The 13,508-nt window shown below is 41.9% G+C and overlaps 1 protein-coding gene across 2 annotated transcripts; it reads right to left on the reverse strand.

Moving 5' to 3' along the window:
- Positions 1–2,764: 2,764 nt before the first annotated feature.
- On the reverse strand, positions 2,765–11,836 carry figla (folliculogenesis specific bHLH transcription factor). 2 transcript variants are annotated; one of them, XM_086112257.1, is made up of 5 exons: positions 11,536–11,836; positions 9,836–9,982; positions 9,660–9,749; positions 8,507–8,659; positions 2,765–3,080 (listed from the first exon to the last, which is right to left on the reverse strand). In XM_086112257.1, exons 1-5 carry the CDS (start codon positions 11,719–11,721, stop codon positions 3,066–3,068), a joined length of 591 nt encoding a protein of 196 aa, XP_085968383.1. In that variant the 5' UTR covers positions 11,722–11,836; the 3' UTR covers positions 2,765–3,065. The 2 variants fall into 2 exon arrangements, with proteins under 2 accessions (XP_085968383.1, XP_085968382.1); XM_086112256.1 differs by having other exon boundaries at positions 2,765–8,659.
- Positions 11,837–13,508: the final 1,672 nt, after the last annotated feature.

The following is a 13,508-nucleotide window of genomic DNA, read 5'->3' on the forward strand; positions in this document are numbered from 1 at the left end:
TTTTGAGTCACTGCATTCTGGATCTTTCTCGCCCACCTTGTCTTAGGCCTCCATTAATGTCTGATTTAAAAAGGAGAAGAATCCAGATTTATGCACTTCTTATGGACCTATGTCACTGATAAATGTGAATGCAGACATTTTATTAAAAGCTTTCACTCTATGTCTTCAGATAAGTCTCATAATTATCACCGGTGACCAAATTGGATTCACAAGAGCGTCAATTGTTCTAAACTAATAAGTGATTTAGTTTGACACTGAAAAGGGGTTTGACAGAGTGGAGTTAAGCCATTTATTTGAGGTGTTGTGGATATTTGGTTTAGGTGAAAAATGTATTTCCTGGATAGGCTTCCTGTACTAGTTTACTGCATATCAGTCTACGAATGCTAGTCAGTCACATTTCTTTCCGAAATAATGGGGTGATCAAAAGGGGTGTCGCTTCTTTCCACTATTTGCAAGAATGATGGAACCGTTGTCAATTTATTCTAAATCCTACATAGTTTGTGATAATATTGGGAATAGAAATTATATTTGCTTTGTGCTGATGACTGTTATGTTTGTAAGCCTACTACAACTACAACTATATCAGTTACTGTAATCCATTTCATCCATCCATTTCCTGATCTGCTTTATCCTCACAAGGGTTGCGAGGGGTGCTGGAACCTATCCCAGCTGTCTTCAGGCAGGAGGCGGGGGACACCCTGAACCGGTTGCCAGCCAATCGCAGGGCAAACACAGACGAACAACCAACCGTGCTCACACCTATGGAATATTTAGAGTGTTCAATCAGCCTGTCATGTATGTTTTTGGAATGTGGGAGGAAACGGGAGTACCCGGAGAAAACCCACGCAGGCATGGGGAGAACATGCCAACTTCACACAGGAAGGCCAGAACTGGAATCGAACCCGGTACCTCTGCACTGTGAAGTTGACACGTTAACCACTGGATCGCCGGGCCGCCCAGTTACCGTAATAAGCTCCTCAACTCAGGAAGGCGGTATAGGAGCCCTTTCTGTGCACAACTAAAGCACTATAAAATCTAATTTATCCACATGCTATCAGCCGAATTCACAAACAATTAGAGGGATGCAGACAGACAAGCTGAAGGACATGAGGGCAGTGTGGTGTGTGCATATGCCTGTAAAGTGTTATGGATTTCAGATGAGTGTTGTGTTAGTCTGCACTGTATTTGGTCTACACTGTATTGTCCACTGTATGTAGCAGCATTTCTCCTGTGGGAGACCAAATCTAGTCATTATCTTATCTATCTGTAATAAATGGGGACTTCAATTAGATGAAGTGGATATCCCTTTGAAATTGTCTCAGTCTGGCTTCAAATATTTGAAGGTGAATGTGATCAGAAATATCGCCTTGTGGAGGTGCAGTAAATGATAAGCAGAGGGGAAGAAGGCAAGTCATGTCTTTACTGTTTTCAGAACAAGCAGCAACCTACTCTCTCCTTCAACACTTCCAAGTCTTTCATACCTTTGGACCCAGAAAAAAAAACCTCATTTTCCTCAAAAGCTACAGGTTGCTGGTGAATGTGTTTATTCAGCATAATAAGTGTCAAAGTGTGGTATAAGAATCCACAACAGCCACACTTAGTAGGTCAGGCCCTGGTCCGGAGCCAGAGACGGTGGAGGGCGGTAATGACTCACCTTAGATGTGACCTTCAGAAATGGGAAAATCTAGCCTTGTCGCTGATTAGAAGATGAACAGCTTGCCTAAATTTTTGTTGCTCTTTCTTCACTGTCTTTCGTTTTTGATAAAAGTATCTTGAAAACGATAGACCAAACAATGTAATGATGTTTATGCAAGGATAAAGTACCTGGGATTGTTAAAGCTCTGCCGCAAAGGTGTAAGGTCGAAGAAGGGTTGTCGTTGACAAATTTCCAATTGTGTTATTGGGCTGCTCATATTCAGAAGATTTTGTACCATCCACCTCTGGAAATGCACTTTGGTGTAAATTTGAGTCCAAATCGTACCGTCACAAATGTATACAGCCCCAGTTAAGCCCCTCTCGCATTTTAGTTGACATCGTAAAATATATTTATACATTATTTTTTTCTGCGCCCCTATGTATAGGTCAAGCCCCTCTTTCGTACTAGGAGAGAAAAAAAAATTTGGGACCATCCATGGTGCGCGGAAAGCTGAGTACTCTCGAGCTATTTGACTCTATGGACTGTGACGTGACGAGGGTTGCCTCCTTTCAGATCAGGAAATCAAGGACACTCCTCACTGTGTCGAGGCAAAGAAAGAAATTTGACAAAAACAGAGTGCCAGGTATTTTTGGATACACCATGGTTTGGGTGGAATTTGTTTAGTCTCCACTCCACCCATCCATCCGTTTTCCTCACAAGGGTCGCGGGGGGTGCCGGGGCCTATCCCGGCTGTCTTCGGGCCGTAGGTGTGGTACACCGAGACGAACAACCATCCGTGCTCACACTCACACCGAGGGACAATTTATAGTGTTCCATTAACCTGCCAAGCATGTTTTTGGAATGTAGGAGAAAATCGGAGTGCCCGAAGTAAACCCACGCAGGCACGGGGAGAACATGCAAACTCCACACAGGGACGCCGGAGTGAATGGAACCCTGCATTTCTGCACAGTGAGGTCAACGTGCTAACCAGGCCGCCTTAGTCTCCATTCATACAAGAAAAAGAAATTAACCTTCAAACTTTAAATTTAACTTTGATCCATAACGTTTATGTCCTATACGATTTGGAATGGGGAAAAAAAATTGTACATTCAGAAGACTTGACAACAGTTGGGGAAAAAAATGCTGTCATTTTAATTTATTTTAAATAAACAAATCTCCCATTACAGTAAATAAAGCAAACATTTTTTCCCACAATTATCTTGCACATGGTACAGCAAGTACAAAACTAAGACTTACAATCATGTCAAATCCAAATATGTTGTCCATTGTAAATGTTAACAAGACCATATTTAGTGAAATAAATTTTCCAATCTAACAAACTAATACAACTTGCAAAAGTTAAATAAAAAAATAAAGGGCACCTTCTAGCATCTTGCTGAAGGTTGCTGAAGCTGCTGAAGGTTGTTCTTCATAGGAAAGATCCCTGGCGGAGGAGAATTAATTTGCCAATGTTTCTAACAAAACAATTACCGGTACATTCAATGTACTTCTGATTGAACACATTATCCATGTACAATTGCATTTACAATGGTGCGATCCACATCACAAATGACATTTTAGAAAGTCTGACTGACAAACACGGACTGAGATATTTCAGTTACTCTTGTTTTGTTGATTGATAGTGTTGTACAGGTTTGAAGTCTTTGCAAATATAATTCGAAATGTGGTTTGAATCATCGAGTGCAACTGTATATTGATAAGAGTGATGCCCAATCCATAATTTTTTAATTAAATTGTAGTGAAATACTTTACCACGAGAGGGCACTGTATTACTGCAGGAATCTTTTCTCTTTCTGCTCTTTTTGGGCTGAAATACTAATAAAACACGACACTAACAATCATGATCATAATGGATGGATAATGGCAATAAACCGTACAATAATCTTATGTTTCTTACTGCATTATGGCAGCCTAAATCTCATTAATCATTTGTGGAATGTATGACGTCCGACAACGTTGAAGAGTTTGTGCTTTGGCAAATGGAATAAGCTGACAACAGAATTATTCATTCATTCCTTCATTTTCCGATCCGCTTTATCCTCACAGTGCTGTGCTGGAGCCTATCCCAGCTGTCATCAGTAGGCGGGGGACACCCTGAACCAGTTGCCAGCCATTCACGCAGAGAGGCACAACCACTTGCGCTCACGCTCACACCTAGGGACAATTTAGAGCAGTGGTTCTTCACCTTTTGAGAGGTACCGAACCCATCCAGTTAATATGCACATTCACCGAACCCTTCATGAGTGAAAATTTGTTTTTTTTTTTACAAATTCAAGATCCAGTACTTGGGAAAAAAAAAAACGCATTTAATAAAACCAGAATAAGTAAATAAAATGTCAAGAGATAAGTACTGTATACAGTATCTTTTTTTTTTCTGCAGCCAGTGATGGCCAAGCGGGCGGGCCATAACTAACTAACATGTTGAGTCACGTGTGTCTTACCCTCCATGGCAGAGGCTCCATCGAACCCCTGAGACCAACTCATCGAACCCAGGTTAAGAAACACTGATTTAGAGCGTTCAATCAGACTGCCATGCATGTTTTTGGAATGTGGGAGGAAACTGGAGTACCCGGAGAAAACCCACGCAGGCCAGGGGAGAACATGCAAACTCCACATAGGGAGGCTGGGATCGAACCCATGACCTCTGCACCGTGAGGTTGACGTGCTGTATGCCATTTTATTGGGCTACCTTTTATACTTTCATGTGTGTTTGTCTTTAGTTATTGTGTTTGTGAATGCTTTTAAATATTGTGCAGCAAACTGAATTAGCTCATGTATGAAATGCATATGACTAAATCTGCCTTGCCTTTAGCTCCCGCACAACTACTTTAGTTGGTGCGATGTGTTTATCGCAAAATCAGTAGAGCTGCGGTCCCCAGCTAACGGCATCCAGAGCTAAAATATTGCTGTCGGTATCACATACAGACCTGAAAGGTTCAGGCTTCTACTATGACTCAAGCTGTACCTTTTGGGGCTATACAGTATACATTTTAAAACCCTGATTGGAACATCGCTACAATCAATTATTTGTTTCTAATCTAGCAGGACGTACAAGGTCAGCTTTTGTCAGAGCAGTAGCTCATTAAAACGGTGAAGTATGGCAAATTGCTGAGTGGGAGCCGTCTCAATCAGAACCTCTTCACCTTCAAAATCAACAAAACACACTAGACAAAGAAGTAGATAGTTTGAATGTATAGTGTATCACACACACGAGTCAACACAATCAAATGCTTTGTGTCCACCATTCACGAATGGCACATCTTAAAAATGTATTTGATTGCAGAGTTTGAGTGCTCCATCTTGACTATTGCTGAAAGGTGCCTCTTTGAAAGCAGATTGAGGGTTAGCATTTGCCACCAGTATGTCAGAGTGATTATTTCTATGTGTGCGTGTGGGGGTGTGAGGGACAATAATTGAAAAATAAATGCACGTCAGAGCATTTCTCCCCCACTTTCCACAGATATCCACTTCCAAGTAACGTTGCCAACGATTAAAGTTGTACAAAAGGTGGGAGTTAAAATACTCGGCCCAGATCTCACAACTGTGTTGAAAGCAGCCTCCCTAAGGCTGAGAGGGAGGAGGGTGCCAACTCGTTTGTTAAAATCACCACTATCGCGGGTATGTGTGTGCGGAGGAGAATACCATGAAGAGCAAAAACTCCAAGTACTTGATGAAATCACATTAAAAAAAAAAAAAAAAAAAAAACCAATCAAAACATGTTTACAATTGCCTTTACTACATTCATAGTTTCAACTGTAAATACACCACAAACCATTCCGGCAAACAGTCTCAAAACTTCAAATCACCCTGAAAAATAAATATGCCTTTCATATTTCATTTTGGGACGGGGGGGTTGAGGCGGAAGCAACTGAAGTTTGTGTGTTCATGCGGCAAAGACTCAACTTCCACAAAACCAATCGCCTTGACATACAAAGCTCGTCTCTCGGTCGGGACCACCTCAATATACCGCCTGAAGAACAAATCCTATTTAAGACCGGGCTTTGGCACCACCATATCGTGGCATCTGAAGTATTATATAAAGGCCCCTCTACCTGCAAACAGAAGAGTTTGTTCGAAAATAACTGATAGGTGAATAGCGAAGCCCCAATAGACAGGGGTTTACTGTATACACATCCTCGAACGCATTCTTTCCCCGGGTTGCTCAAAAGATGTACTTGCAAAACCTTTACGTGCCACTCAGTTTCATGTGATTAAAATATCATGCAACCGTGGAGAAAAACACCCAGAGTACCAGACATGGTCATGACTCATGGAGCTCGATAACAATATTGATATTGTAGCAAACAATTCCTTGTTTCATTGAGACAAAGGAAGTAGCAATACGCTTGTTACCAGGATCTGACAAATTGCTGTGTTCCTTTATTTTGAATTGGAAGTATAAGCAACGCTGCATGACGACTGTCATATATCCGTCGTTACTTTGTATTTTTACGTTCTACAGCAACTGTCACGAGCTGAAGAGACACAGTGGAAGAAGTGATGAGGTCTGGCACCACATCTCATTTAGATCAGGCAGGAGAGTTAAAAAAAAAGAAAGTCATTTTTCCTGAAAAGAAAAACAAAACAAAACCCACACACACACAAAAAAAAAAAAATGGAACTATGACCCAAAATCACTTCAACACACCACTGTCTCGGAGGCCTGGGCTAAATGAGTGACAAGCAATACTCTTCATCAATCTGGCTGCAGCTTACACCGAGTGCGTTTGCCAGATCAGCCTTTCAAGGTGGAGCCCCATCTTGGAACCTTTTATTCAACTTGCAATGATTTTCTGTTGCATTGAGATCTGCACTATTTGCAGGCCGTGACATTGACCGACTGTCTTTCTCCAAGGAAACCTTTCACCGTTTTTGTTCTATGACTAGGTGCAACCATCATGACAAACTTATTTCATCATCCCCAAATCAATTGGCGGGATACAAAAAGTGTCCAAATTGTCAACAACTTGACTGTCATCCAGTCATCCATACTCCACGAGTGCTTTTCTTTAGCGCGTGGCAACATCTTTTTTTTTTTCTAGTTGTGTTAATGATTGCTTTTGTTTTACTTTTCTGTGTACAAATCCCATTTACTTTAGGCAGTTTCTTATAGCTGGGTTTGTTAGTTTCTTATTTCTGTCTTTCCTTGGTCTACTTGCATGCTTGCTTTTAACAACCTTCCAATGTTATTTTTACTTCTTCCAGATTTATACACACCTGACTGAACAACCAACATCTTGTGCGACATTACGTGCCGATTTACATTCTTTAAGGAGTTTGATAATCTCTCCTTTGTTTCAGTTGACACAGCCCGCGTTGGAGCCATGATTCAAATCAGTCGATCAATCCCGTTTATGTCACGGCGGACGAATGAGCAGATCTAATCGGATGCACGTTAGAGTTTATAATTGAAATTTACAGGGGGATATCCCCCTTTTTTTTCCCCTCAGAATTGAGTGATTGCACATTTTTTCCCTGTGCTTGGTTTAAAAATGCAACCGATACTCACTACCACATTTTCTTTCTTGATTTCTTGAAATCAGGAAGTTGCCATTTGAAAAGACTTTTGTTTTATGTCATGTCTGGGATTGAATTTGTTTCTACAAGTACAAACTACTGGATGAACATCCTCCGAGAATGGAGATTCTTTGGTTGGGTGATACGGCTCAAAAGTCGATCACGACATAAGTATTTCACATTGATCCGTGTCAAACGGGTCAATAAGTAATCAAATACCTTTTTAAACAATGTGCTTCAGAGGGAAGGGTGATATGGCCGAAACATTTTTCACACCACAAGTATTTCATATCAGTCAATAGTGCAATAGTGATTGCCTTTTTTAAACTACTTACAATAAGAACACGAACAAATTTTGATTAAATATAAAATATGTCAAGTAATTAAGTATCAAATTAAATAGAGCAGAACTATGAAGAGGAAAAATACAATTTATAATCTTTGGTGGGGAAAACCTCATTTATGTACTGTATGTTGACATGTGTAATGTCCAAAGTTGCTGCGCCAACAGTGCACTTTAATCGCTTATTTTCTGAAGACGCTACCCTAAACCAGTAGTGTCGTCAGTTACATTAACTTTTATTCAGGGTTCATGCAACCCAAGTGTGGCTACCTAATATTCTATTGGAGTGAAGGCATCACAGTTTGCTCACTGTCTACTTTATCCTTGAACGAGCTCTTTGTCAGTCCATCCATGCTTTTACTTGAGCGCAATGCTACGCATCCATCCGGAGGCGTTAGGCTGGTATGCACAATATAATCTTATTACAAGTGTTGCATGGAGTCGACTGCTTATTCATTTCAACAAAATTCTGCCAGGATACATGCACAGCGCCACATGCACACACTTCTTTGTTGGTTGAGCTTCTCCTTTGTGTCTGCAGATGAGCGGCTCTGATGCGCTCACTATACTTTTTTGGGCTTTAAATGTCTTATATGCTTTAATTGGGGTACAAATCGAACACGATACCATCGTCTATGCCTACAACATGCACAATTCCACGGTTTGCTTCCTGAGATTTCAAACGTATCTACGGCATTTTATATTGATAATGTGTCTAGTGAGATACAGACTGTGAATGATCACCCAGCCCTCGACCGTGATTGCATATTTTTTGCCAGGAGAGTACAAAGTACAATGCTGTGCCGATTCGCGACACATGTTTGTACATTGCCACTGAAGCAGAATTTCTTGCAAATGTTCCTGTCATGCACCTCACCTGCATGGTGCCCCACTATTTGAACCCCTGTTGACAGCATTTATACCTGTCAATACTTTTCCATACAACTTATTCTGTGTCAAGACGCCAAAATATGCGCAACATGCGTTACCGAAGATTGGTTGGGTGCTCCTTGAATGATGAACTGGTATGCAGGCATCGCACAATGTTGGAACACCAATCTGGTCAAATCTCCATCTTCTGTTCCTGATTCAGAGGGCATGATGAAGCAGTCTTCTGTGTGGTCCTCTGACAGATTCAGAAACTGTAATGTAGACCACGTACAAAAAAACCCCCCCATCAATTCTTTGTTTATGCAGACTCATACATTTGGTGTTGGTTCTAAACATTTCTTCTCTTTTGTCCAATACCCACCGCAAAGACACCTTGCTCAACTTGCTACATTTTGAGCTATAAATCCCATTCAAACCGTTGATAGCAAGCAAGCAGCTCAAGTGCCATCATCAGTGATCATGGGATACATTGGTTTTGTTCAAAAACAGTTACCCTTCCTCCCCTTGTCACTGAAACATTGAAAGACAGCACCACTTAAATATGTTCAGAGAGTTTACATTGATCTGATCGGTAGATATTTTGCACATTATGCAAAAATTGGCGATCAATGTCAAAATTTGGTGATAAATGATGACATCATTTTGATTGGCTCTGCAATGTAAGACAATACAGCAAAGGATTTTTACTGCAGGGACATTCCGTGCTGCTATTGTTAAATCCAAGATTTCTCAGCATACAGTCAGAGTTTTTTTCCCCCAATTTTTTTTTTTTTTTTAAGGATTAAGGAGATTTTTGGTGTGGGACATAAAGTTGTCAGATTTCCCCCCCCATGTTTCCATATATTGAACGTTGTCATTTTGGGCAGAAGTTTTAGGCTTTTTTTTTTTTTGCCCAATGCATTTCAGTGGATGTCATTTATTAGCAAATGTTGACCATTCGTGAGTTGGGCCAGTCCCAATTCTCTACAAATTGGTGAGGGTCAACTGTACAGTAAATAAACAAGTTGTTTATATAGACTGGTACAATTTTGGATTGGATCTGTGATTTTTAAATCTAGTTGAAAGGCTGACACCCGTGAGTCAATGTGTGAAGACAAACAATATTTAACATCGTGATCAGAGAACATTTACTATGACAGAGGACGGACACACACACACACACACACACAGTCTGATTATTAATTTTATTTCTACTAAATTGTGAACTTTCAAAAAAAATCTTCAATAGAGAACACCAAGATAGAGACTTACATCATCCACCCTCCAAAGATCACTGTCAAAGCCTTCTGGCTGACCATAGGCGATTGCATTCTTTAGGAAGTCTGTCTCACTGCCCTCAGTCTAATGAGCACAAAGCAACAAGAATAGATCAACTTAAAAATAACTATTACTGCATTCAGTTACAGGAAAAATGATAGGTGCCATACAGTTTCAGTGTCTTGCAAAACTGCAACTAGTAATCGAATGTACTCTGTTGCAGCTTTAAGAGTGTCTACTTTGCTGGGCTTGCGGTCTGGTCGCATCAGAGGTACCATTCGCTTCAAGCGTGAGAACATGGTGTTAAGGTTCCGTATCTGCAAAGTTAAAAACACAATGAACATGATCTGAATGTCAGGGGCCATCTTTTGGGAGCAACCACAAGAAATCATTCAAAGGCCTTGATCTCAACTAATTATCGGTGTGCAGAAATAATCGTGTCAACAACAACAAAAATAATACCTATCCTCTAATTATGGGATTTGACTCAAATATAAGTGGAACCAAAATGAACTCCAATAAGTCAATTTTAAATAAGGTTGCCGCCCGTCCCGTAAAATACAGAATTGTCCTTTAATTGGGAATAAAATTTTGTGTCCTGCATTAAAGCAATGCGGGACGTGATATGTTCCATGCTTTACTAATTGTCCCATGCATCCGTCTCACACACAAACACAGGTGAACAACGGATTTAACAATAATGAACAAAATAAAGACAGGAAATATTAAAGACAGCAACGTGGGATTGCGCGAGCGTAACCTATATCTGATGCGTTCTCCTCTGGTCTGTGCCAAATCCTCTGTCTGCCTGCATGCAGGCAGCCTGGCGCCTTTACGCTGCCAGTCATGATTGTACAGTTGTTACAGCATTCTACAGTATATAAATGATAAACAGTATGTTCAAGTTTAGCCTAGCTCAGTATATTCAGCCTTGAACATGTATGCATGCGCACGCACAAGTTTGCCTATCCCAGTTGTCTTCTGGCAGTTGGCAGGGGACACCCTGAACTGGTTCCCAGCCAATTGCAGGGCACACAGAGACGAACAATCATCTGCGCTCACACTCACATCGAGGGACAATTAAGAGCAGGGGTGTCAAACTCTTTTTTTTTTTTTGTCATGGGCCACATCGGAGGTCCGTTATCACTGTGAATTTTGTAAAACCATATAAATGTTTCACCACTTCCAGATATTATATACACAGTGAACAACAAATTGGTGGATAATTTGTTTTGAAATGAGAAGTCAAGAACAACGGCTCGTTCAAGTATTGTTGTTATGGATTAGATATGACAATTTGAAATTTTGGTTCAGATTTTAGCAAACATCATGGAAGTTGACATGCTTGAGTTGCTTTCGCGGCCACATAAAATGATATGGCGGGGCAGATCTTGCACTCAGGACTTGACGTTGACACCTGTGATATAGACCGTTTCATTAACCTGCCACGCATGGTTTGGAAATGTGGGAGTAAAGCGGAGTACCTCGAGAAAACCCACGCAGGAACAGGATGAATAGGCAAATTCCACACCATAAGGCCAGAGCCGGAATCGAACCCTGCACCTCTGCACTGTGAAGCCGACGGGCTACCCAGTCGACCACGCTCCATTTCAGGGTTTTGGGGAACCACATTTGTTTCGTCCGATTGGTTTTGCCGCTACGCCATGAGTGCCTTACTTACAGATCGGAAAGGTAGCGACCCTAATTTTAAACGGCGACATTACGCAGAGATAAACACTTGATAGGAGTTCCAGCTAATGTTGGCGATCGTGTTTTCCCTTAAATTCGTTCCTGTAGAGTGGTGAATTAATATCGGATAGCCGCTCTTCGCAATCAAAATCGAGGTTATTCTACGCATTCGCTCACTCACCCGAAGCCGCTCCTTAGCATTGACCTGTTCTCTTTTTCTCACACTTTCGCGGAAGTCCTCTGCAACTACATAGTAGTCGTCGTTGAGTCGTTTGAATTTCTCGATGTTGCTGTAAACCGGTAGAGCAGATTCGCCTGTCAGTCGCCTCAAAATGTCACTCATCAATTCCTTTTCGGGAACCTTCATTTTATCGAGTATGGTCTAATTACTCTCATGTGAAAATCCCGGTGGTCGTTCATGAACTGTGACGGCCTCGGGCCGAGGCAGGAGGGAGAGCAACAGGAGTCCAGGACAGGAGTAATCAGGCAGCTATACACACCTGCGCAGTACCGACCTGAACGTTGTCCTTCTTGGCACGGAATCTCCCGCGTTGCCAACATACGGATCGGTAATTTCCGGTTTGGAATTTTTTTTTTTTTATCAACACTCGTCACGCGCTATTTATAGGCGTGCCCAAACTAACAATCGCAGATGTACGTCGTCTTTTTTGTAAATGATTTCTCCACATTGCATTTGGTTGTCTTACCGGTCCGCAGACCACAGGTACTGGCCACGGCCCATTTGAGGCCGGGCCGCACAAAGATAAACCTGCGAGCTGTGGGCAAATTGACTCCATCAGACGTGGCGGAAATGTGCGCGGCCCTAGCCAGTCGGACTCCCCCTTCTAACATCAGTTTGCAAGTTGAAATAAGCAGAATCCGCCAATAAATGAAAGGAGAAGCAGTAAACACAAAGTAATCGAAACAAATTGACCAAACGTATACTGTAGCTAAACGCGCAGCTGATGGGTAGGTGTGATTTCTGAAGATGAAGCTATTTTGACAAGAGTAGTTCTTCCCTTAACGCAGTGTTTCTCAAATACAGTAGTGGGGCGCGTGTTCCCCTTGGGGAACATGCTTTTTAATTTTTTTATTTGGATTTTTTGGGGGGTATATTTTTCCTAGAATAAAGTGCAGTTGCGCCTCCACTACATTAGGGGGCAGTGGCGCTCTCAGGGCTTGGCTTCACTGTGACTACGGTGGCAGACGAGGAAACATTGGTGTGCTTCATTCATACATCTTCCGAACCGCTTGATCCTCACTAGGGTCGCGGGCGGTGCTGGAGCCAATCCCAGCTGTCTCCGGGCAGTAGGCGGGGGACACCCTGAATCGGGTGCCAGCCAATCGCAGGGCACACAGAGACGAATAACCATCCATGCTCACACTCACACCTAGGGACAATTTAGAGTGTTCAATCAGCCTGCCACGCATGTTTTTGGAAAGTGGGAGGAAACCGGAGCACCCGGAGAAAACCCACGCAGGCCCGGGGAGAACATGCAAACTCCACACAGGGAGGCCGGAGCTGGAATCGAACCCGGTACCTCTGCACTGTGAAGCCGACGTGCTAACCACCGGACTACCGGGCCGCCCATTGGTGTGCTTACTGTGTCTAAAAATGTTGGAAGTGGACAGCATGAAGCCAAATTAAGGCGTCACTTGAAAACATTACACCCCAATCACGCTGATAAGCCGCTTGAGTTTTTTTCAGCGAAAACGTGCCGAATATTGCCAACAATCATCCCGCTTTGTGACTGCTAACTAAAATTCAGGTTCCGGCTACACATTGAGCATTGAGCTGAGAGTTGCTTTTTTTTTTTTGCAAGACAGCTTTCTTGTTGAGGCAGCCTATCTTTTTTTTAACTTGCTGTGCCCTTCAAACCTCGCTTCGAAAAGCTATGCATTGCAAAACGTGCTCATTGTAGTACGGAAGAGGATTAGCGCCAATGAAGGAACAAAAAAAACATGTTGGCAAGATTCTCACTGTAATGTCTGACTAAAATCTGAATTCTGAGAATAAAGTCAGAAGTCTGACTTTATTAAAGTGAGAATACTGACTTTATTCTCAGAATTCTTAAAGTGAGAATTCTGACTTTATTCTCAGAATTCTCACTTTAAAGTCAGAATTCTGAGATAAGAGTGAGAATCTTGCAACGT

Source organism: Hippocampus guttulatus, chromosome 5 (assembly GCF_054856545.1).
Source record: "Hippocampus guttulatus isolate MCC_2025c chromosome 5, RoL_Hgut_1.0, whole genome shotgun sequence".
Taxonomy (NCBI): Eukaryota; Metazoa; Chordata; class Actinopteri; order Syngnathiformes; family Syngnathidae; genus Hippocampus; species Hippocampus guttulatus.

Coding starts and splice junctions, on each gene's coding strand:
- figla (XM_086112256.1), bottom strand. CDS start 11,721: ATGAAGGTTCCCGAAAAGGAATTGATGAGTGACATTTTGAGGCGACTG. Junction 9,750..9,835: donor TTTTGCAAGACACTGAAACT/GTATGGCACCTA, acceptor TGTGCTCATTAG/ACTGAGGGCAGTGAGACAGA. Junction 8,660..9,659: donor ATCTTTGGAGGGTGGATGAT/GTAAGTCTCTAT, acceptor TCTACATTACAG/TTTCTGAATCTGTCAGAGGA.